At 36.5% G+C, this 22,629-nt stretch overlaps 1 protein-coding gene across 1 annotated transcript in view; it reads right to left on the reverse strand.

The window, feature by feature from the left end:
• FRY (FRY microtubule binding protein) overlaps nt 1-22,629 on the reverse strand; it is a 159,360-nt gene that overhangs the window by 77,836 nt on the left and 58,895 nt on the right. Inside the window, 12 exon segments of the mRNA XM_030954500.1 lie at nt 78-164; nt 1,044-1,226; nt 2,318-2,573; nt 6,670-6,777; nt 10,949-11,081; nt 12,126-12,297; nt 14,088-14,174; nt 15,116-15,224; nt 15,681-15,784; nt 18,942-19,043; nt 21,498-21,596; nt 21,692-21,784. Coding sequence (XP_030810360.1) covers nt 78-164; nt 1,044-1,226; nt 2,318-2,573; nt 6,670-6,777; nt 10,949-11,081; nt 12,126-12,297; nt 14,088-14,174; nt 15,116-15,224; nt 15,681-15,784; nt 18,942-19,043; nt 21,498-21,596; nt 21,692-21,784 — 1,533 coding nt within the window.

Raw genomic sequence — 22,629 nt, forward strand, 5'->3', positions numbered from 1 at the left:
TAGCAGTATTATTTTTAGTATTTCATGTCTAATATTTGTTACGCAAACACGAGCAGTAACAGTAAAGTAGTACTTACTGAATCTGAAACAGCCACATGAATAAAGCTTTCAAGAATAGAAGAACTCAACTGATCCATGACATCAATCATAGGTCTGTCATCATCCTGAATAACACAGAGAACACAAGTTTACTGCTCTCCTGACCAAATTATTTCCCTTCTTATGTTTCTGGGATATGCAACAGAAACATCTGAAAATTATGACATGATTCTGAAGCATCTAAAAATATTCATTGTTAACTATGGGTACATTTTGTCTTTTCCAAATTAATCTCGGAACTAGGTCCAAGCTGTGGTTTGAAATGAAGTTAATTTGTGGCTATAGCTCACTGCTTAGTGAACAAAAGCCCATATCAGAAAATCCCAAAAGACTCTGGATAGCTAGTATCAAAAGACTGAAAAATTAGCTTACTGTTTATTGAAGCATTCCTTCGCCATGAAAACACATATTTGTGTTCTTAGGCATTTAGATGGCTCGATGAGCTGTGACCACCAGTACACAACATGACTCTCCATATTTCTGTACCCATAAAAAAGACTTAGAGGTCTTTACTATAGAAGGAAAATATATGTTAATGATCTTAAAGGTGTCTTATGCTGTGGGTTTTTTCACCCACAATGGTATGGCACAGGAATGGGTTTTAATTCCAATATAAATTTATAATCTTGACAATACAAAAATGGCCCATGCAGTAGAAAAGGTTTTTACATTCACATCATTCCAAGAGAAAATAGAAGTTGCTGTACATTTCCCTTCATATTCTTACATAGGGCATTTGCCATTCATGTTACCTTGTTGAGTCAACAGAAAGGTTTGCAGTGTTAAGGCAAATAGAAACAGTAAGCTGAGATCAAATGTTTTTTTATAAACTAACTGCATACCTGCTACACTGCAGCAATTACGTTAAAAGCAACTGTAATAGCAGATTTGAGCTTCATCTTCGGGAAATTTTAACTCAAAGTTTCAGAAGAGAAAAATCCTACCTCTGCCTGGCCAAGGGCCAAGAATAAGGAACGAATTTCTCGGAGGATTAAAACAGCCAATTTCCGCGTCGCCACCTGGAAACTGCACAGCAAAACCAGTGCAAAGCCTTCGACTGCATGCAGGACGTTGGAATAGGGGCTCCTTTCAGACTGCATCCTGTGGCTGGATCCGTTTGGTATCAACTGTAGAACAGTGCAAGGGGGGGGGGGAAATGGAGAGGTGGTGTTTGCTAACCAGTTCTCCAAGAAATATCCATTAACTAGGACATATAAAGAGTCAAAATGCAGAGGCCACATACATGCCAGACTGGGAAACTTGACATATTCTCTCAAAAAATGAAATTTCATTGATTTTTTGTTCCACAAAAGCAATGTATGAGCAGAGTCCTTTGAACAAATCCTTTCTTATTATTTTCAATTAACCTACCCACTTTTTCTCACCCTCCACTAAAAAATGAATGAATGAATCAGTCAGATGGTGAACACCACACTTTTTCTACTCCAGATAGCATGTCCTCTGGTCCTTCTTTGGTCCTGTAGCAGCCAACACCTTAGGCAGGTGGCCTCTAGAACCCAACCCCACTAGTAAAGTGTAACAATATTTAATGAAAAGTATGTGAGAACTCTCTTTTCTACATTTGTATGTGCTCCTGTTATCACCTATTAATTAATGGTCCTCTGTGATATGAAACACACATCTTGTTTGCCCAAAGGAAAACATACTCCGTGTGATTAGTCTAGAAGACTAGAAGCCTAAAAATCAGTTCTCATAATGAAAATATCTGTGGGACAGTGCAGATGGGAGAAGCAGGAGAAAAGCTGTTCAGTTCCCAGAAATGTTTGTAACACATGGAGACAGCAGGCTACGGTAACAATCAGGTTTTTTGATGTTTCTGAATCAACCAAGGGAAAAGAAGATGCACTTCACTCTTCACAGCATTCCCACTAGCATTATCAATCTGTTTCAGCCCTGGGAAAATGTCCTTCTGCCACATCTACATACACATATTTCCCTTTATATGCTTTTGTTGATGTGCATATTTCAGTTTGACATGCATTCTCTTATGTTGCTCAACAACAACATCTGCTGTATTACACAAGGACATGGCTGTCCTCAAAAGACACGTGAACTAATTACCTAAAAAAAAATTTTCCATAGTGAATTCTTCTCAGGTGAGTAAATACAAAACACACAAACCACAGCAGTATCAAGGAACATAATTTCTGCTTTCAATTAGTAAAAATGTTAGGACACAGATCTCTTGATTCCATACCTCTGCAGATCTGGTTTTGGCCTGCTCAGAAGCTTTTCCTGGAGTGTGTATGACAAGCTTCCATTGCGTAAGCAACTGTAGCAGCAACTTCAGTGAAGTATCAAGAAGGGTATGATGCATATCATTCACTTCACGTAGCAGAAAATTAGTGAAACCAAAGAGTACATCCTCCCGCCAGTCAACAAAGTCAACAAGTAGGCCCTGGAGAGAATTCTGTGCAATGTGTCGAAGTTCATCATCCATATGGATGGACAGCCTGTAAGTAAAAGTAAATGTCAGATAATAAAAGATATGAGGAATGTTTGTCACTACATGAAAGTGATGGAAAATTCCCGCTGACAATGGTGGACGATGCTATCATGGTTTCATTATTGCTGACCACAATAAACATCCTTGATCTGTTTTTTATATTGTAATTCTTGCTACAGCAGAAGATATTCATGGATCAAAAAGAAGTGTGCTCCCCTCCTAAAACAGGGTATCTCTAAAGTACATAATTTGGCAACTTTTCTCAAACTCAGTATATTTTTTATTTATTCATAACTCAGTGACTTCCATGTAGGTATGATAATAAAAGGCTTAGAAATAAATACATAATTTCAGAATTCATGCATTTATTTTTTAACATGAAATATAAAAATAAAAGAGTCACAACAGGTCAGCTAACAGTTAAAACAAATCTTTAGCCAAGATGCAAATCTTGACAATTAATGAAAGCAAATCTTCAAAAGAATTAAAATTAGGCCTTTGAATTAAAAATTGCTTTATGTTTTAAATAACTTAGGATGAGGAAGTGCAGAAAACAGCCTCAAGACTTTCTATACTTTTAGAAACACACTGAACACCCTCAAAGTCTTTCTGAAAGATAGTGACATTTCAGATCCCATTTTCAAATTTTATTTTCTTCTTTATTTGCATCATGTTGAAGTCCTCAACATAAAAAAAATTACACTTTCTTTTGACACAGAAATCATCAAACCAATTCTGTGTTAGAAGTTGGCAGAATAAAGTAAATTCAGATTAGTGTGTTCTGCAATTTTTGGTTCATTGCCTTTTATGATGTATTTTGTTTTAATTACCCATGAGACTGTAATTTTCTGTAGTGTGTTAGAACTCATTTTCAAAGTATTTTATCTACATTTAATCTACACAGTTGAAAAGAAGGACTCATTATAATGAAATGGACAGAAAGCTAGGAGAAAAAACCCCAAAATAGCAAATGGAGTGGAACCAAAGTCCATTCAGTTGGAAGCGTATGATGAGATGTGGTTCATAAAAAATCTGGTTCATTATAGCTGCCTAATTTGGAGGCAGGGGACATTTTATTTAAGCGAAAAGAAAACAACTGCCATGAAAATTCACCCCTGGTGAGTATGACTCCAAAAATAACTGTTATGCTTTAATAAGCATGTGACTTTCTATATTTATTTAGAAACACAGTATTTTGTTGGGATAAGAAACAATCATTTTTGTCTCCCTTTTGAAATGCCAAAACCAGATAAACAAGCAAAACCTTCCGAGACCACAATTAAGTCACCCATGAAATGACATTCACAATGACACAAAGCAATAACAGAGAAGAGGATACAAAAGACATCTCCTAAGCCCAAGTTACTGCCCAGTGGCACTATCTAACAAAATGAAATTCAAATTGAGCTTAAGAATGCATCTCTGTACTACCACTGTATGACAGGCAGCGCAGGAAGCAAGTACAAGTTTGTTTGCACTTTAGTCAGTTAAATTTAAGACCTGCTAGGGAATTTGTAATGAATGGTTGCAGTGGGCAGAGAAAGGGCAAAAGGTACAGTGTATACTTGACATCTGCTTCATGGTTTATAATTTGAATGCAGCTGTCCTGAAAAAAAAGTCTAGCTGCTGACTTACAGACTCCTTCTGAAAACCATCAAAAGACAGATCTGTTTTGAGCATGAAAAACTCAAACCAAACTGTGAATACAAGAACCAATTAACTCAAAGACGTAACTTTATCTCTTGTGAAAAGAAAATATTTAACAGCTTTCCATCTCAACAGCACAGGCTCCTGGAAATCCCTGGCAGAACAGCTTCTAGGGCTCTTTTAAAAACCAGGGAGAAACTGAAATCTTACCTCTTCTTAGTTTCTTATCCCTGTATTGAGTCTAGTTTCTGACCCAGAACACACAGTATTGTAATGCAGTGTTCTCTAGAACTGCAGATGCTTACCTTCTGGGCCTACACTTTCAAATTGGGAGAAGTAGTCAGTCTGGTCTCAAATAAACAGTATTTTTATGGGACAGTATACAGAATGTAGAAACAGCTCTGGTGCTGATGCATTCTGGTGATTAACATGAAGTCTTGGCCAGGTATTAATTCTTTAAACAGTTAATTACTTTCTTCCCTGAAGGTATATTTTTGAAGACAGTTTTCAGTTCATGCTTTCCTAGGCTAAATAGACTTAATTTTTTCAATTAATTTATCTTTTTTCCCCTTGTTCTCTGGTCAGTCTAGTCTCTTCTTCAACTACAGTGTCCCAGCTTGCATGTTGTTCTCCAAATCAGGCATCCTTGATATTGATTAGACCAGAAGAAATTTTTGAAAACCTTCTAGACCTATACATGTGAATAAGGTTTGTCTTTTCATAGGAACATCACTTCTTTGTATCTGTTCAGTTTGTGATCCTGCTTTGCAATACTGAGACCCTACCCAGTTGTTTCAACACTATTCTATATGTCTTCTGAACCATAAACTGCTTGTTAATTGCTTTCCAACCTATTATGTACCTACCTATTTTACCTAATTTGTGATCCCCTTGCTCATACTCAGGAATATGACTTAAAACACTGCCAATGTCTAAAGAATGCTGTAGCATGACTACACGTAGGAGAGGAGAACAGATTTCCAAAGTTTGCCTTCTTGGGGAAAGGCGGAGCATGTAATTGCTTCTGAAGTTGCTCTAGAGAAGCTTCCCTCAGCTCCTCTTGACATCTCACTTCTTTTCACATTCAGAGTCAGATAACTCAGCAAACCTATGGCTTGCACTGTCCCCGCAGGGCAATTACCCAAGAAATACTTAAAATCACAGCTGACCTTTTCTGAATGAAGTTTGATGACTGAATAAAGGTAGACCAGTGGTTATATTGACAGTTGTGAGACTTAAGGAGGGTAGCATTAATTTATAAAGCAATGCACACTGGTGTCCAAATTTTCTTAAGAGTAGTGGCAGGTCTGACCTGGACAATCCTGTGATTGAAGAACTGTGACCTGAATAGATACGTGCTTTATACCAGCTCAGTTAAGGCCATTAATCAGGATAGAACTCTAGTTAAAAGATTGGATTAAAGGAAAACATGTCCTTTTAAATTTACCTTAAGCAGAATTGATGCAACTGTTTAATAAGGTATCTGTATAATTTAATAATGCAATGATTTAAAACAACCCATAGGTGATTTATAGCAGACAACGTGCACACAAGGAAATCAAACTGGCCATGCACTACAGCACACTTACTGCTGGCTGATAATCTGGCTTGTTTGGCTGTCTGCACTCTCCACTACTACCGGAATCAATTGTTTTAGCACATCACTGGGAGTTAGTTGTTCATAGAACAGAAAAAACTGGTTTTGTATCTAGGCTTCTGGTTCCCACATCTGCCAGTCTCACATCTGTGATGTCTGAAGAGCAAGAACAGGGTGGCTTTGCCACAGTTACCTGAGAGCAATATGCTGCAAAGCCATCTTGGTTCAATTTAATATCATAATCCACTTACATAAAGAACACAAGCTGAAACCTTGGTCCTGGATACTTGAACTGAAATATAACAGACTTGTCTGTATTGACTGGCACCTTTTATCACAATTATTTGCCACAAGTCCTGAAACCTAAGTGGTGTAGAAGCCATGTGGTAGACTACCTTGTTGAGTGAAGTCTACTCAGACAAATTAAATGGAGAGATATAATATTTTTAAACTGGTATTTTTTTAATTTTATGCTAATAATAATGTAAAAAGGTTTTTGTAATATACTACGTCTAGCACATTCTATTTTAACAAAGAGACGTGGGAATCATAAACCAAAACTAAACCGGTATCTCCTTGTTTTTTCACTACACAGAAAAGATGCTTTCTCCTGTTAATCAGACTGCTGTGATAGTTAGAAAACAGTAACATGTTGTGACTTTCTTGAACAACAGCGAATATCATGTAACCTACATACTGAGGGAATGAGTTCTGGAGGACATACCAACATTTTATTAAAATTATGAACCATAATAAAACCACAAAAACTGTAAAAAAGGTGCTAGGACATCTCTGTCTAATTCTGTGGCTCAGCTTTTCACACTGTTCCCCTGGAGCAGTCAATGTTTGTACAGCTTACCTTGCCAGCAAGTCGATCAACTCAAGTTTTGACATTCCATCAGGAAGTAATCGAGGAATAGCAGCAACACATGTTCTGAACAGATCAATTTTTGGTTTTCTTTCACCACTGAAAAATTAAAAGAGAATTTTGACTAAACTTAAGAAGGAACTGTGTTAAATGATCCACATCTAAAGTGCCAGGGGCCTACGGAAAACATCAGGATGGACAGCTAGGCACTATAATGAAGTAAGAAGGAAACATGAATACATTTTTCCATTGAATAAATGGTTTTGATGTTGACATTTTTCATGCATCATATCTACACATTACTTGGAAAATCAGTTATTAATGATTCATTTGCTTCTCTCTGAGAGGAACTGGCATATACATAAAAAAGGAGGTAAACTGTAGGAAGATTCCTCCGTCAAGATCAGCATTTATATGATGCAAGCTTTGGATGAGGCAATCAGGAAAGAGCTGGGGTGTTCTCCATCATAGTGGAGCTGTATTTCACCAGCTGTATAAAGAAAATAGTGGATGTATAACAAGTGCAAATAACACAACTGAAGATACAGAGATTTGTCCCCAACAGAGGACAAGCCTATGGAAAACCATAATGATACTTTTTAATACTGAAAAAGTGTGTAATTTAGAGGTAGGTATGGTCTGAGAGTTTCTGTTGATCACTGCCAGAGATAACAGCATTTTGGCAACTCTTATCAGCTAGAACATGTTTTAGCAGCCCTAAGGCTGTTCTAATCTGTGGAATGGCACAACTGTTCCCTAACAGCCTGCGAAAATCATTAAGCACAAAGTTCAGCGTGAACCAAACACTAGGTTGGAAGTCCATGAATCTTCTAAAAGTAGCTCAAGTTTCAGCTGTTGATTATTTTCAAAACAGATGCAGTTGTTTTCTGACTTGTTTTCAACATTTTTGCTAAGTCTGTAGATTAAATAAGTCCTTCAGATAGACCCCAAAGGGTGGATTTTTTTATTTGCTCATTTTTATCTCAATCATCTATTATCTATGATGGGTGTAGAGGAAATTACCAAAGCATAACAGCATTTCAAACTGTGCAGTTTTTCCCACAATATTATTGATTATTAGCCTGCAATATGATTTGGACGGATCAAAAAAGTAAGGTCCTATTTAGAGACTATATTATAAACATGCAGAGAAAGATTATTCCTCTTTTAATATGCTTCCAATAGAAAGAGAAAAGAATGAGGGGGAGAAAAAGAGACATTGTAAGCTATGTAACACCACACTGAAATGGAGTGACAAAACAAAAAATGAACTTAGTTTTCCTGCACCCTGGTCCATTGCCCCGGTTACAACATTACTCTGTCTCTCCACGCAACAGAGGACATTGCATTTGGGTATCTTACTTTTGTGTTCAGTCACAGAGAAAGCCTGGATGCAATGCAGGTTGAAAGAAGATTTTCTGTACTCATTATTTCAGTGAGTTACACTGAGAACAGTTCAGTGCATACAGAAAAGGCATAAACTGATATTAGACTTATTTAATTCTAAGATTAAAGACAGTTTTGTAGTGATTACCATACTGTCTCTTAACACCCTCCTTATCAGCTTGGATATATATTACATTAATAAAATGTTGATGTATTTCTAATTAACTGTCTTAATGGTACAGTTGGGAGAAACTATATTCATGATTAATTACCTCTGTCTCACTATGTCTGTATTCTAACAGATAGAACTTGAAAGGTGTCAGCAGCTGAATGGAAAAGGAGTAAAATACAACAACTCACTGAGAATTATAAACAAATCCCTTTCACCTATTATCACTAAAGCAAATAATAGTAGCTGGATTAATAACTAGTGCAAGATCTTATATTTTTAAAGTTGTAAACATTAAAGTGCCATTGGGAATTTTATGTGCAGGCAAACCAAGTCTTCCTTGATGACTTGAAATAGAAAAGGAACTTTGCAGAGTTTCCTTATGCTCAGACCCTAGCAAGGGCAAAGTTTGTGCATTTCAAATGGAGACTTGTAAAATAATAGTTTGAGAGGAAACTCTTCTGAAGCCAAATGAGTAATAATTTATAAATATAAAATCTGTGGGTGTTCTGTGGCTTATCAGCTGCTCAGAAGAGTAGCAGGAGAAGATCCAAACCTCAGGCTCAAGTTCCCAACTTACCATCTGAGCTACCAGGCACAGCACGCGAGGGAGGCAAGGGGAGCCTTTGAAGTACTTGCAAGGACAGGTTTGTATTTTAGAAAAATGCATGCCCTATTCTAAGTAAATGTTGGAAAGTAATTATAGCCAGTATTGAAATTCATACCCCAGCGCCGGATGCAAAGGACGTTTCTTACTCGGGATTTTAATAGGACTCTCCATACTGGCAATTATTACTTCAACAATAAATGCTTAAAGGATCAGTAATTAAATATTGTCTAGAAACAAGCACTGCCAAAGAAAATTCCAGAATCTGCAATGTAATGTCTGCTCACTGCCTAGCTTCTTCCCTCAGATTCTTATATTTTTTGTTAATAAAAATACCACTGTGGTATTCATTTTATACAGTTTACACATAAACTTTATGTAACTATGACAAAAGCAGTAACTTCAAAACGTACATAAATACAGTGTGATATCGACCAACAAAAGCCCATAAGAATTCAAAATAAATATGTAACTCCAGTGAAGCATACAGTTCTGTAAACAAAAGGGAAGCAATTACATAAAAACAATGTTGGTTTTTCCACATATCCACAATGCACTTTCTGAAAGGATCATTTTCAACCCTGATAGTAACAGCTACTGATGTTTTTTGTGAGTTCACATGATTTTAGATCAACCGATAATTAAGCATCCCAGATATTTTTTCCCTTGAAAGAACAAGTTAAAATGTGTTATAATGTCGTTTGCCTTTCAAGTGTATGTATTAAATTAGAGCTCATTTGGATATAAAATACAACAAAAAAGGCAGTAACTTACATGTCTAAATGTTCCAATCTTCATGTTTATGACAAAAATTACTACCAAATCTTAAGACATCCTAAAATTTAAAACTCTTTTGAGTCTATTTGTTCACCGACTCTAAAAAATAAACAAAATTTTGGCGATGCTGAAAAACCACCCAAAGGATATTTATAGCAAAGATTAAGTACACTTATCTTAGTGCCCAAGGTTTCACTGAGCAATTATCTCTAGGGAATAAAATGTGAGTTTCAAAACTTGCTTTCCTTACCACAAAAGCTTGAATACCCAAAATGGTTACGAAAACTGGGGGTGAAAACTGAACAGGACACAGGGTAGGACTACAAGAAAAAAATGAAATATTATTGGATAGTAATAATAGCTATGAATATAAAAAAAGTAAGACAATGCTGGCGACACAGTTTACAGTCCCACCTAGAGGCACTGCAACAAATAAGGGCAGAGGAACAAAAACATGAAGATTGTCTCAGTTGTACCAGGGAGTCAGTCTATCACTCATAGTACTCCTAGCAAGTTGACTTTTTTGGGCAGTAAATGAAAAAAAACCTCAAAGAGAGCAGTGTCCTTTTCATTACATCTCAAACTTTTTCCCAGGGGTTGTTTCTCTTCTAGAATAATGATCATGTCTACTGCTCTAACAGGAAAGATATGCAAGGTCTCCTTACAGCTGAGACTTCTACAATCTGTGCTCTGCATATATTGGATGATGTCTGTGTCTCTAACCTCTACTTAATGTTCACCTCACCAGAACTCTCTCCACGAAACTTCCCTCACTAATAATTCTGGGTGAAAGTGAAAAATGGTGCTGTTCAACACAGCTTGAAGCACACTGGTTTGATTCTGTTCCAGTGGGATACTGCTTAAATCCAAGCCTTATCAAAAGATTACTTGTGTTTTTAATTAAGATTTGATTTTGATTACAGGCAAGAAAAGCAAAGGGAATTTTTGAATATTATTAATAATAGGGATTTACAGAATTTGTTGCATTCATTTTGAAGTTCAGCGATGCAAATATACCCTGAGACAATGTTGTGAGCAGAGGCTGCCAGGTTTTCTACTTTAGCATTCTACTTCTACCATCTAAACAACCATAAGATTCAGATTCACACATGATTTTACCTACATAAAGAACATCTTCAGTTCCAAACACTGCAGCATTCAAAGAAGCACAATTGACTTGTCATGAACATTTTTTCAAAGTATATACTAATTAAGCTAAATGTTCCTGTTTCTTGCTGTTTCTCTGATGACTCATGATAGACAGAAATAGAGAAAAAGTTCCAAAATTACATCTGCATGTTTCATGGGAATTAGTGTTCCTTAGCACTCACGTAATCATGTCTTCAGGTTCTTTGTTAAGCATCTGTATGTTGGTAAGCATCATGCACCGACCCACTTCCTTGTCCAGGTGTCTGAGTATGTTGTCCACAGCTTTTCTTACTTGAGAATAATATAATGACATACCTGCAAAAATATGTGGTTTTGTATAATTTGGGATATTTATATATATATATACATATATTCTGAAAAATAAAGTTGCTTACTCATGCTGTGGTGCATGAAGTAAGAAAATGCTTTCCTCATAAGATAGCATATTCCACTACTAATGATACCCCGATCCAAAACCAGAATATGTTGCCTGCTGCAAAAGGAGCACTTATGTATTATACATGGAAACTGGAATACTGGATCATAAAATCGCAATGAAATGGCTAATACAAGAATTTAATAGTGCAAACATTTGTTATCAAATACTATCTTGAAATCCTTCAAATGCTTTAAATACTTCAGTAGCAGTGGGCCTTACACTGCTTATTTTCTTGATATTACTACAATGATCTAGCACAGTACAACACAGGTCTTTGCCACTGGTGTAGACTTCATTTCATTCACACAACTTTAGGGACTTAATGAAGTGTGAAGGGGAGCAACATATTTTTTTTTTTTTTGCCAACAAAACCAAGCACCTTCAGGGCATGATAGAGAGGCTCTTCTACAGCACAGGATTCTTGCTCTACATTGAAGCCCAAGACAGCAGTGCTGTTAACTTAGGTGCATCACTACAACATTATTTTACATTTAAAAGTTTTGCCATTTTGAAAGTTTAAGATACTGCAATTAAAATGAGGCTACCAATGGCATCTTTGATGGTTTTCAGAACTGGTCCATCTTTGAGCACAGGCACTGTTTCTAATAGGATGAATATCCATGAATAAACATAGCTATCAGCACTGAAAGATTAAAGACTACCTGTGTCTTTAACCTCTCTCAGAATACAGGGCTGCTACCTCTTGTGAAGCACAACAGAGGACTTTTCAGAATAACCTATAAAAAGTGGCATTTGTCAAACTGAACCACACATTTCACTAGAACACACAATAAATTAAATACTTACAATACAAAAATAAATCAAATACTTAATAAAAATAAACTGTTCTGCTCAAGTGCTGAAAACATGTTCACATCCATTCTCACACAAGTTTCTGAATCGTCCATTCTCTTACTGACCTATCATTTTAGCTTCCTCTTCTGTAAGAGTTTTGCTCAAATATGTTTTCTTCACTCTGAGAGTGTTTCCCGAGGGAAGGACAGCTCCAGTCACTGGCATTGGTGGTTCACCATCTTTTTGCTGCAAGCTATCAGCAATTACCAAGAAAGCTCTCAGGCCAATATTCATTCTCTGTGAAGTTTAGAAGATGGATGAGTTCCATAATCAAATAATCATATTCTACTCATATTCTTCATTCGCTTTGAAATGTTGAGAATGTACTTGCTGGCATTTTTTTCTGTATCTTCACTAGATTAACTAGTCTGATATATTTCACAAAAACTGCCCATGAAATAAATAGTGAATTCTTATCTCCACTGTGAGCAGTGCTCTCCCCTCTCAGAATTTTAAGTATTTGCATTAGCACATTATCTTTTTATCTTCAGGATAAAACACCTGGATGTGATCTGTAGTGTAGCAATGCATCTTAAATGGACCTTCAGTTAAACATAAATGACCTACATCTGTTATGAAAAAAAAGATCAATAACTGTCTTGAAAGGCCCCAGGGTTAATCATACCGAGAGAAAAGTCTGGAATGATGCTCAATGCCAAAACTACAATGTGAAAATATCAGGAAGCTGAATCTAAGTGATCTGAATGCCTTCTGGGAACGCACCAGAGGAAAACTTGCAAGCTTTGCATTGCAGTGACTGAAATACTAGAATGTTTTCAATTTCTCTGGAATGTGTTCCAAAAACTAAGAGGCTGTCCTACAGACAGTCTCCCAGAGATACATTTACACAGATTATAGGGATTTTTTTTTCAAAAAGCTAAAGCCCATGTACATAAAAAAGTGGCACTATAATGTCTTTATATTCAGACTTACAATGCTGTTGAGATACAGTAAAACTTCAGATGTTGATTCAACAAGAAGCTAAGGACTATGTCCACCCCCTCTCAGCTGGGCTAACACAAAATGTCCTTTGTAGGACCTTCGCCAGTCAATGCTGCAGGTGGCTGACCCAGAGCATGGTGAGGACTGCCCGCTCAAAAATTCTGTTTCATTCTTTTTTACTCTGCTACAGAAAGATGAAAGCTGTGTTCAAAGTAAAGCTTGCCTTTCATTTTTCCTGCTTTTGACAGTAGAAAGTTTAATCTACTTTTCCACATTTTTCTAGCAAATATAATTTGTGCAAGTCAATCACTCTATTTTAACATCTTAGTGAACGGATACAACAGTTTAACTCTGCAAGATTAATACAGACATGTTTTATGAGAGAATCACAAATTATTTTGTATTTTTTCTTAATTTTCAAAGGAAAATATTTTCAAAATTTGAATGAATTGTATATTCTGAAGACAATTTATTATTCTCTTAGTACTTATTTATATTTAGATTTTTAAAAAAAGTTTTCCAAATTTCTGATTGTTTTCTCTAGATAAAACACTAGGAAGCTGACTCATGATACCAACACCAGTGGAGTTTTGCTGGTCAGAGTTTTCATTTTAGAAATATAAATTTTTATTAGAATGTTTTATTAAAGTGTTTTCTTTCTCAAGCTTTCTTGCATTATGTACTCAGTAAAACTATTTTGAAAAACATTGACATTGTTACAGAAAATTATTGTTCTATTAAAATAAAGTTTATGGCGTTGCATGTAACAACAGCAGATGTACTGCTGCTAAGGACATACTGCAACCAATAGTTTTATTTATATTTTTCTTTTTGTTTTATGAATTTGCACAAGTTCACATCTGATATTATTCACTGAGAAAACATCAGAAAGGCATAAACAATGTGACATTTTACAGTTAGAAATTCACAGATGTATTTTACCAATAAATCAGATTCAATATTTTGCCTGAAAACAGGACAAAGGTGAAAGCGTGCTTAGAATGTAACCAGGAAGTAAATGTAGCACAAAAAAAAAAAAAAAAAAAAAAAAGAGAGAAGTAAAAAAGCACAGATGTACATCATACCTCAGGGTTGAGACTGAAAGCTTTTGCTGGTTTTCCAACACAAAGGAAGTCAAAGATAATTTCTTTCATTGCAAAATCTAAACGTTCCTAAAATAGCAAAAATACTGCGAATCAGTAAGCTGCTCACTTCTATTAGTTATTTTCATTAAGGCTACAGAATGCTGAAAACCAGTTTAACCAGGGTTTATTTAAATATATGGAAAAACTGATTTTTCAGAAGTATGTAGAACATATTATCAGATCTAAGCTTTTAACAATGCTTTATGTTGACAAAATCCCAAATGTATAGCATTCAAATAGAAAATGATCCATTTTGGAAATAAAGCTTTTAATTATTTCATTTAAACTGCAGTAATTATGGCACTAACACAGTATTTTACATAAAAAGAGCTTGTTCACAGATGGCATAGTTAAGGGAAGATTTAAAGCATCTGTTTGCTTCATTGCTATTCAGAGATTTTAAGTATGTGCTTAAGTGCTTAGCTCAATGGGAAAATTTTCTGAATTTAAGTCATAAAAGAGATGAAACTTCCACTACTGCAGGTTAGTCTATTTTAGCAGTTCCCATTTGAACTGATGAAAACTACATGTGTCAGCTCCATGCTGAACTTGGTTGACATCTGACTTACTGCTTCGAAAGCAGTGCAACTTACTGTCCTATACACCAGGGATGATTCAGCATCAGGATGAAACATGGCCTATTATTTTCAACTTTATTGACAATCAAAATGTGTCAACAAATGCATTTTTTGACTTGCTGGAAATTTCAAAAACTGGCAAAAATTACATGTGAGTGAAGTGAACACATTTTAATCTATTTTCAATGGAATGAGGTTAATCAAAACCTGTTGTTCAAAAGAAGTTTGCCCCAGCTCAGAGTATAATAATTTCATAATTCCCTGCATGAAAGATAATGTCAGCAGAGTGGTAAAAAATTCACTCATTAGAAGTTTACTTATTTGTTAATTTGTTATTGGGAAAATAAATTGTTCATTATATGGAAAGATGTACTCATGGCTCTCCCATACCTGTGCAATAAACTGTATTATCTTCACAAAGATGTTTAGAGGCATATCTCTTGGCACAACACCACGGGACCCTTTTGGGAAAAGGGTTGTGACAATAGTAATAAGTCGACTGCAAAAGAAAAATGAACATTAGACATTTTTGGACCTTGCAGATCTTCATGACACTCCATCTAGAAAGACCAGAAAAAACTTCCTTTGAAGTAAAAATGTAATGGGGTGTCTTATTCTGATCCATTGCTACAAATTCAGTGTAATTATTTTATTTCATTACTACATTACAAGTAAATTAACCAGTCAATGGCCACTACCAAAGTATTTTTAACTTATACTGAACAAGGAGTTACTTCTAATTTTTCCAAAAGCAGAAACACTTTATACAGCAATTTTCATAGGTGACAGAATAACTGACAATGCCACAAGAGGGAATATTTTGCTGTGTACAGTTGAATTTCTTATTTTGCAACAACAATAGGTACAGTTTGAAGGAATTCAGGAGAACTATAAAACCTCTTCACTTGCAACATCCACTCTACAATGGATTTTCATTACAAATAAAGCACTTTACCTTTGGGTAGCTGTGTTGCTTTCACATTTAATTCTGATCATGTAAACCCACAGTAGTCTGTACAGAGATTCCAGTGCAACTCGAGCCATTTTTGGGTCCTTATTCTATAGAAACATATCACATAAGAAAAACTTCAGGTACAAATTAGCAAGGAAGTTTTACACTTAATGGATGACAATGTTCAGCATTTTGATAATGAAGCTACAAAAAAGTAGAGCCTCACAACTGCTCAGAGCTCCATTCCTGTAGATGTAGGATGCTCATGCATCCAACCTGCTTCTGTTACTACTAAAGTTGTTGAAAAACCCAAGTATCAAGTTAGTTAAATTAGATACACGTTACAATTTAAAATCTCTGTTTGAAAACCCCCAAAATTTGACTATGAAAAGAAAAACTATTCAGTAGATTACATAAATTCAAAAGTTGTTGCCCTATGGTGGAGGCTTGGTACAAAGAACAGATAAAAGAATGTACCACACATACTCAAAAGTGAAAGGACAAAAATCAGTGGATGCTTAGGCAGGCCTAATTAACATGGCATCTGCGATCAGCTGGACTGAATTGGTTTATCTGTCTGGATGGCTGTTTATTTTTAGAAACTAGTACAGGATTGTCTTTGGGTCTGCTCAGTCATACGCAGTTTTCTGTTTCTGTGGCAGTTGTAAGAAACAAGTAAGTGCAGTCCAATCAGATGGTCTCCCACATGTTGAGCCATCTGCTGGGTTAAACTTTGCAGGAGTCCAGTACACTTTGACCTGAGATAAGGTTTGCCTGGCCTACAGGGCAAATCTCCACAGCAAAAATCTGAGATATTTTTGGCAGACAAATGTTGAGCTACAGATCAAAGACTGCGGTTTGATCAAAGAAACTGCAACTGATGCCATCAGAAATTCCTGAATGTGTATAGGTCTGGGTCCTGCAAAATGACAGGAAGACAATTTGCCAGCAATATGGGAGATGACTTCAACTTTCAACGCGGCATCTACCACAAGCTTAGGAATGGAAACACTGTTTTTGGGCCCCAATTTCCATCAAACTCCTTGACAACAGATTTTATGCAATAAGGTTTTATATGGACAGAAAACTGAATAAATTTTTTCATTTATTATAGCAGTATACAATGGTTGTCACATATGTTTAGAATAAGTAGTAAAAGGAATGCCAAAGTTTGCTTGGCATATCTCTGCAGGATTTTAAAATAATAAAATCAGTTACAATCAATTTGTTTATTAACCTTTAATTTGTTTATTAACCTGTTTACTTCCAATACATTTTTCATCAGGTATAATCATGTCAGTCCTTGTACAATTCAGATCCAAGAATTTTACTTCTTCAACAGTGATGAAGTACGTTTATCAGAATTTATTCTTATTCCAAGGCTTTCAAGAAAACAGCAGGCTGTGGCTAACTGAGTTAAGGTAACAAGAGGCTGTGTAGCAGAGGAGGAAGCTATCTGTTAACAAGTGTCTAAATAGCCCAGTGATGAGGTACTTAGCTGTGAAGGCCATTGAGAAAGAGGGAGGAGAAGAGGGCTGAGACCAGTATCCTTGGAGTTTTCAAAAAATAGTAGACCAGTTTTTTGTCAGATCAGTAAGCTGTATGGCAGAAACAGGATTAAGAAGAATGTGATAAAAAGCCCAAGATACATCCAGGGACATTAAGGACATGTCCATGAGCAAGATTTGTCCAAGCTCATGGTGTTGATGTGCACAACTCTCCCTCTACTGGATGGATTTCCAGCTTTTCCTCCAGCTGTGTGAGTTTGGCTTGGGTTTTGAGGTGCCCACCTGTCTGGTGAAAAGATTGTTTCAATGGCTGGGGCATCTCTTTCTCTGTACTGGGATGGAGTGGCCAATCACTTTTTTATTTTAGCCACATATTCAGCTACCTTACTCTCTCCCCAAACTAAAGATTGAATTAGTGTCACAACATTAATCTGAGAGCCCTATAAATTAAACCATATATCAATGAATTACAGGTTGCAAGATAAATTCCAATTTTATTTTCACTCAGTGAGATAGGACTAACTTTTCTTATAATTTCTCTGATGGTTTCAAATAATTGATCAGGATCTCCTTAATTTTCAGAAAAATATATATATCCATCTGGCTTTGCCTTTTCTGAAGCTTGTACAATTGCATAAAACCCCATAAAATTAGTTTCAATACCAACAAGGTTATTTTCTGAATCTCTTTGCAAGTATGATTTTAATGCATCCTCACTGAATGTTAGGTATTCAAGTACTGGCAGAAAGAAATCTTTGGGCGGACTGAACATTCTGAAGAGCTATTGTAACAGTAGGATCCACATGAAGAGAGCCAATACAAATTGGTTCACTAAAACAGAGAGGAAGTATGGCCAGAAAGCAACAGCAAAAAAGGATGTAATATGTACCTTTTTGATAAGCTTGAGAACTCAACTTTTGGAGAACAGATATTTGCCTCTGAGCTGAGAAAGTGGCTGAAATGTGAAGGTTGTGTGAATTTTGAAGTCTGCTGTTAGCAGAAGCCTCCTAACCACTGGTTCATTGAGACACAGTAGGGAGGCCCTTCATTTGCTCTAATCACTTCACTGTGTTTCTTTTACTGCCCTTTTCAGGTGGGCACAGGACCATCCTTTCACAGGGCTGCAGTTTTAGCATGGCATGGGACACAAGTTATTGCAAAAGTAAAAGGCATGTGGAGGACCAGCAATGATAACTAGCACTACATGCAGCCTGGGAACCACAGCAGACTGCAGTGGAAAATTAACCTTAAACCTCAAAGATCTAACATATGGCAAGAGAATAAGAAGGGCTACATGGAGGAAAAAACTTCAAACAGTTCAGGGTTTTTGTAATGCAAACACTTAACACAAATGAAACAAGCAATGGAATCAGTGTCCTACAAATAGTTCCATTTTGAAAAAGCAATAACAAGCTCTTTGTTTTCAATGCTTATGTGAAAAAAGCAAGTTACTACTAGCTCAGTTTTGGTATGTCACTCAACCTATTAACTTCCATTAGCAATTTTTTCTGTTTCACAGGTGTTTGACTCAGTCTTGGTTCGAGTTAGAGGAACAGTAGAAATTCAAACTAGGCCCAAGAATACTTTTTTGCTATTGAAAAAACCTGTACAGCTAAAGAACTTGTGCTGTCAGGAATAAAGTTGTGTATGGAATCAGATAATAGCAATAACTCAGCACATTTACCTAAAAAGGCTATGCAACAGATCAACAGCGCATACTGAACTCTGAACACAATATTAAAACCGAGATACTAACCTTGAGATTGGAAAGGCAGTTGTTGAGGAAAATATGCCATCTGTTTAAAAAGAACTGCTTCTGACTGACACAAAGCAGGCATGTTACCAAGGGGTACAAAGCCTAAACAGGAAATGTATGTCGATAAAGTGTTATTTACATGGTTACACAACACAAAACTAACTTAAGAGAGCTACTCTAAACTTGAAGTTCTAACCCCTCCATTTTGTGCAACACAAGTCAGCCAACATAAACACATTAGTAAGCAGTAGTATTTAAAAGGAGCCTTCTCTAAAGCTGTTACAGATACCTTTCAAGGATGATCTAAAACTAACCACATGTGTACTCACAGCAGTGTAAGATAGGGCACAATTTTACAGACTCCCAGGGCTAAGTTCTGCCAGTTTACTGAGAAATAAAAGCATGGAAATAACTAAACTTTATTATTATAACAACAGAACCCACAGAAATTGTTGGAACTTGTGAGTCAGATGACTATTACCCCTCAAAATCTGCAGTCACAATATTTACCGGAAGACACATGAAAGAATTGTGTTAAAATACAGGGAATGCCTGGATCTGCTGGGAGTTACAGCTTGTGAAGTGTAAAAAAAAAAAGGAAGCAAAGCAGAACACAGAAGTTGAAATACCGTAACCCAGCCTCTTTGTCAACATTTACTTTAACACTTGTAAACGATACACTAAAAAATAAGCTAAAATTAACCTAATGATTTGGAACCTGACTCTGCTATTTCAAGAAGACTAAGGTTTTGGTTGTAATGTTAATAAATCCAGCCAGGACATAAAAGGTGTTAGTAAAAAATAAGGTTCACTTTAAGATGAATTATTTAAAAAATTATCTCTAAATTCTAACTTCAGTCACAGCTCAAAGTACAAACACATTCTAAATCTCAGTTTCTGTTTCACTAAGACATAACATAAACTGTCCATATCTAGGCTAATTTCTTGAGCAAATGGCAAATGTACATGAATTTTAATTTTTATAATCTTCATCTCCAAAATACATATGGGACAGGATAAATGAAATCTTCTCACATTAGACTTTCTTACTATACAGTTGAGTATTTGATTGGATCACAGAGGTTAGTACATTCCAAGAGTGTTACAGCCCATCCTAAGGAAGATCCCTGGGAGGGAAGATAAACCATCTCCTGGAATTTCCTAATTCTCTCCATTCACTACCAAGAGAACCTTAATGACTAGCTCATAAGAGGTACTTTTAGACAGAAAATGAAGCAAGATGACTTCCCCCATCCTGTCTGTACAGTGAGCGCATGGATTCACCAAACACTGATCTTGGTCAAGTTCAGACTTTAAGGAGTGTGCTTTCTTCCTGGAAGTCTGGAAATATGCACTGCAGCTATTTCTGTCAACTGTTTGCCTTTCCCCTCCTCCTCCTCCTCGCAATGTTTGTATTTCTAATCACACCCTCACAAGAATCTATTCTATTTTGTCATTTTTAACTATGTAGCCTCCAGTGTGCTACGTGTAGACAAGCAATCAAATGCAAAGGCCCAGCTGTGCAATCCTTTCTCAAGAATGTAGTATTGACTTTGGCAAGTATGGCCACAGTTTGGGAAGTTCTATTTAATGTAAAAACTGTACAAAAAAGCTCTACCCTGCTGCAGTTCCAACAATGTTTTATTAACTCAATAGAGTGGAACAGAGCCACACGAACGCAAGCAGAGTGAAATCAGAAATCCATCTCAAGCCTCCCACTAATTCAAACTGGATGAGGAGTGCACCCCAGGGAATGCTCTGACTGTCCCCTGGGAATGCTGTAACAGGCAGAGAGCTCCAGCACACTCCTGCAGTCCTCCCAGCAGTTTCGCTAGTGCCAGTGACCAGCATTTGCCGAAAGAACTGGAAACAGGGAAGTCTTTTTGACTTTCCCCTACAATGAGGGAGGATAAATGACAAACTTTCTTTACTTAAAAGGTCCAAGACTTCAAAATGGATTAGCTAATGCCACACTGCTGACAGGCGCTGACCCAGTTGGAGAGACAGACTGCTTAAGGCAGCCAGCATCAAACTGACTCAGATCCTCATTTAATTCAGATCAACCCATGATTCCAAAAATACACTGCAGTGCCACTGTTCATCTCACATGAAAAAAAATGAAATAGGGAGCTACACAGTAGCCAAGTCATGGATTTAAAAGGGTATGTGTTATAAATTTTTTCCTTCCTACAATGTATTATTTAAGCCCAGTGAAAGAGCTGTTCCCACATGCCTCATTTGTTCTCGCTTGACAAGAAGTGAACTCTATTATTTCTCCTCTTCTCCTAATGTTTACACATAACAACTCTGAGAAAACCTAATCATTTAATAATCACAGAACCAGAAGCTGACAACATACTTGATTCAGACTAATATAGATTGTATTATCAGTAAAATAAATACAGTTATTTTCTGGAAACACAATAATCTTCCCTGCAAATAGAAATGAATTGGTTATAGCCACATGCAAATAAAACATTTTGCAATTTCCCAAGAGCCTTGCTCAGAAATATTTGTGACAATAAATTTTAACCTCTGCTTCTTAGAGTTACTAACCAATGAGTGTTTCTTTCGTGATGAAAGTTCAAGCGTTGTATCATACAGGCTTTCAACAAAGTTCCTCAGACAGGGGACATTCACTTCATTTTTAACAGCCTGAAATAAAATTTCATGTCAGTAAAAAAACGATTTCACAAGCTGTTTAATCTAATTTTAAAAAAATATGCAAACAACATCAAAAATAAACTTACAGCAGCTACAGGGACAAGAATTTCAACAAACAGTCCTGCCAGTGCATGCTTGATATCTTTGTCTTTAACTTCAAGGAAATAATGTGCACATTCCTGAATTAAAAAAAAAATACAAGAAACATAAATTGCATATCAGCTGGAATAAAGACCTCTGAATGTTTGCTGAATGTGAATCACATGTCAGTGACTATTTTTATCCTGCAAATCCCACTGAAAACATTTGCCTCTTAACTTCTAAATCTGCATTTTGCAGTAAGCAGAAAGCAGGACACAAGTCAAGATCAAGGAGCTGTTACTCTAATCCAGAAAGTCTCCACTGACTCCAGCTGTGCCTGGTGGTGTTTTGGACTCAAAATTGAGTTGGACTCAGAGGCTGACCTCATGCCCTGTGTGTATCTTCAAGGGCAAAACGAATAGTCAACAGGGAATGCTTCACACAATGCTTTGAGAGGCCAAAAAATGAATGTAATTCTCTGGTTAAGACACACAGGGCAATGAACAATGTTATTGTAAATATTTTTGGATGAATTTCATTGCTAGGATTCGTTGCATATTGAGGATCAATATGGAATTTGCTATGTGAGGACAATTTCCAGCCTGCATCTGGGGATTAAGAAAAAAATAAAAACAGACTTTGTCCTAAACATGCAGTGAACTACTCTCCAGACAGCTGTGTTGCTCGGGAAGTGAGGGAGGGGAGATAAGCATCCACCCACTTGTGTGTACAACTTCTCTGAGGATGACAAATCCTATTGCCCCAGTTACTTTTTCTCTGGGTTCAAGGCCCAAACAGCCCCTGACTGTAGGAGGAAGGTCCCCACTGACCATTTTTCCTTCACAGTCATGCAGAGCAGTTTAAACCTCAGATCGTGCATACTTTTTTTCCTGTGTGCTAACAGGATTATACAACACATGGCTTCAGTCAGTCCAGCCAGCCT

The sequence above is a fragment of the Camarhynchus parvulus genome, chromosome 1 (assembly GCF_901933205.1).
Source record: "Camarhynchus parvulus chromosome 1, STF_HiC, whole genome shotgun sequence".
Lineage (NCBI taxonomy): Eukaryota > Metazoa > Chordata > Aves > Passeriformes > Thraupidae > Camarhynchus > Camarhynchus parvulus.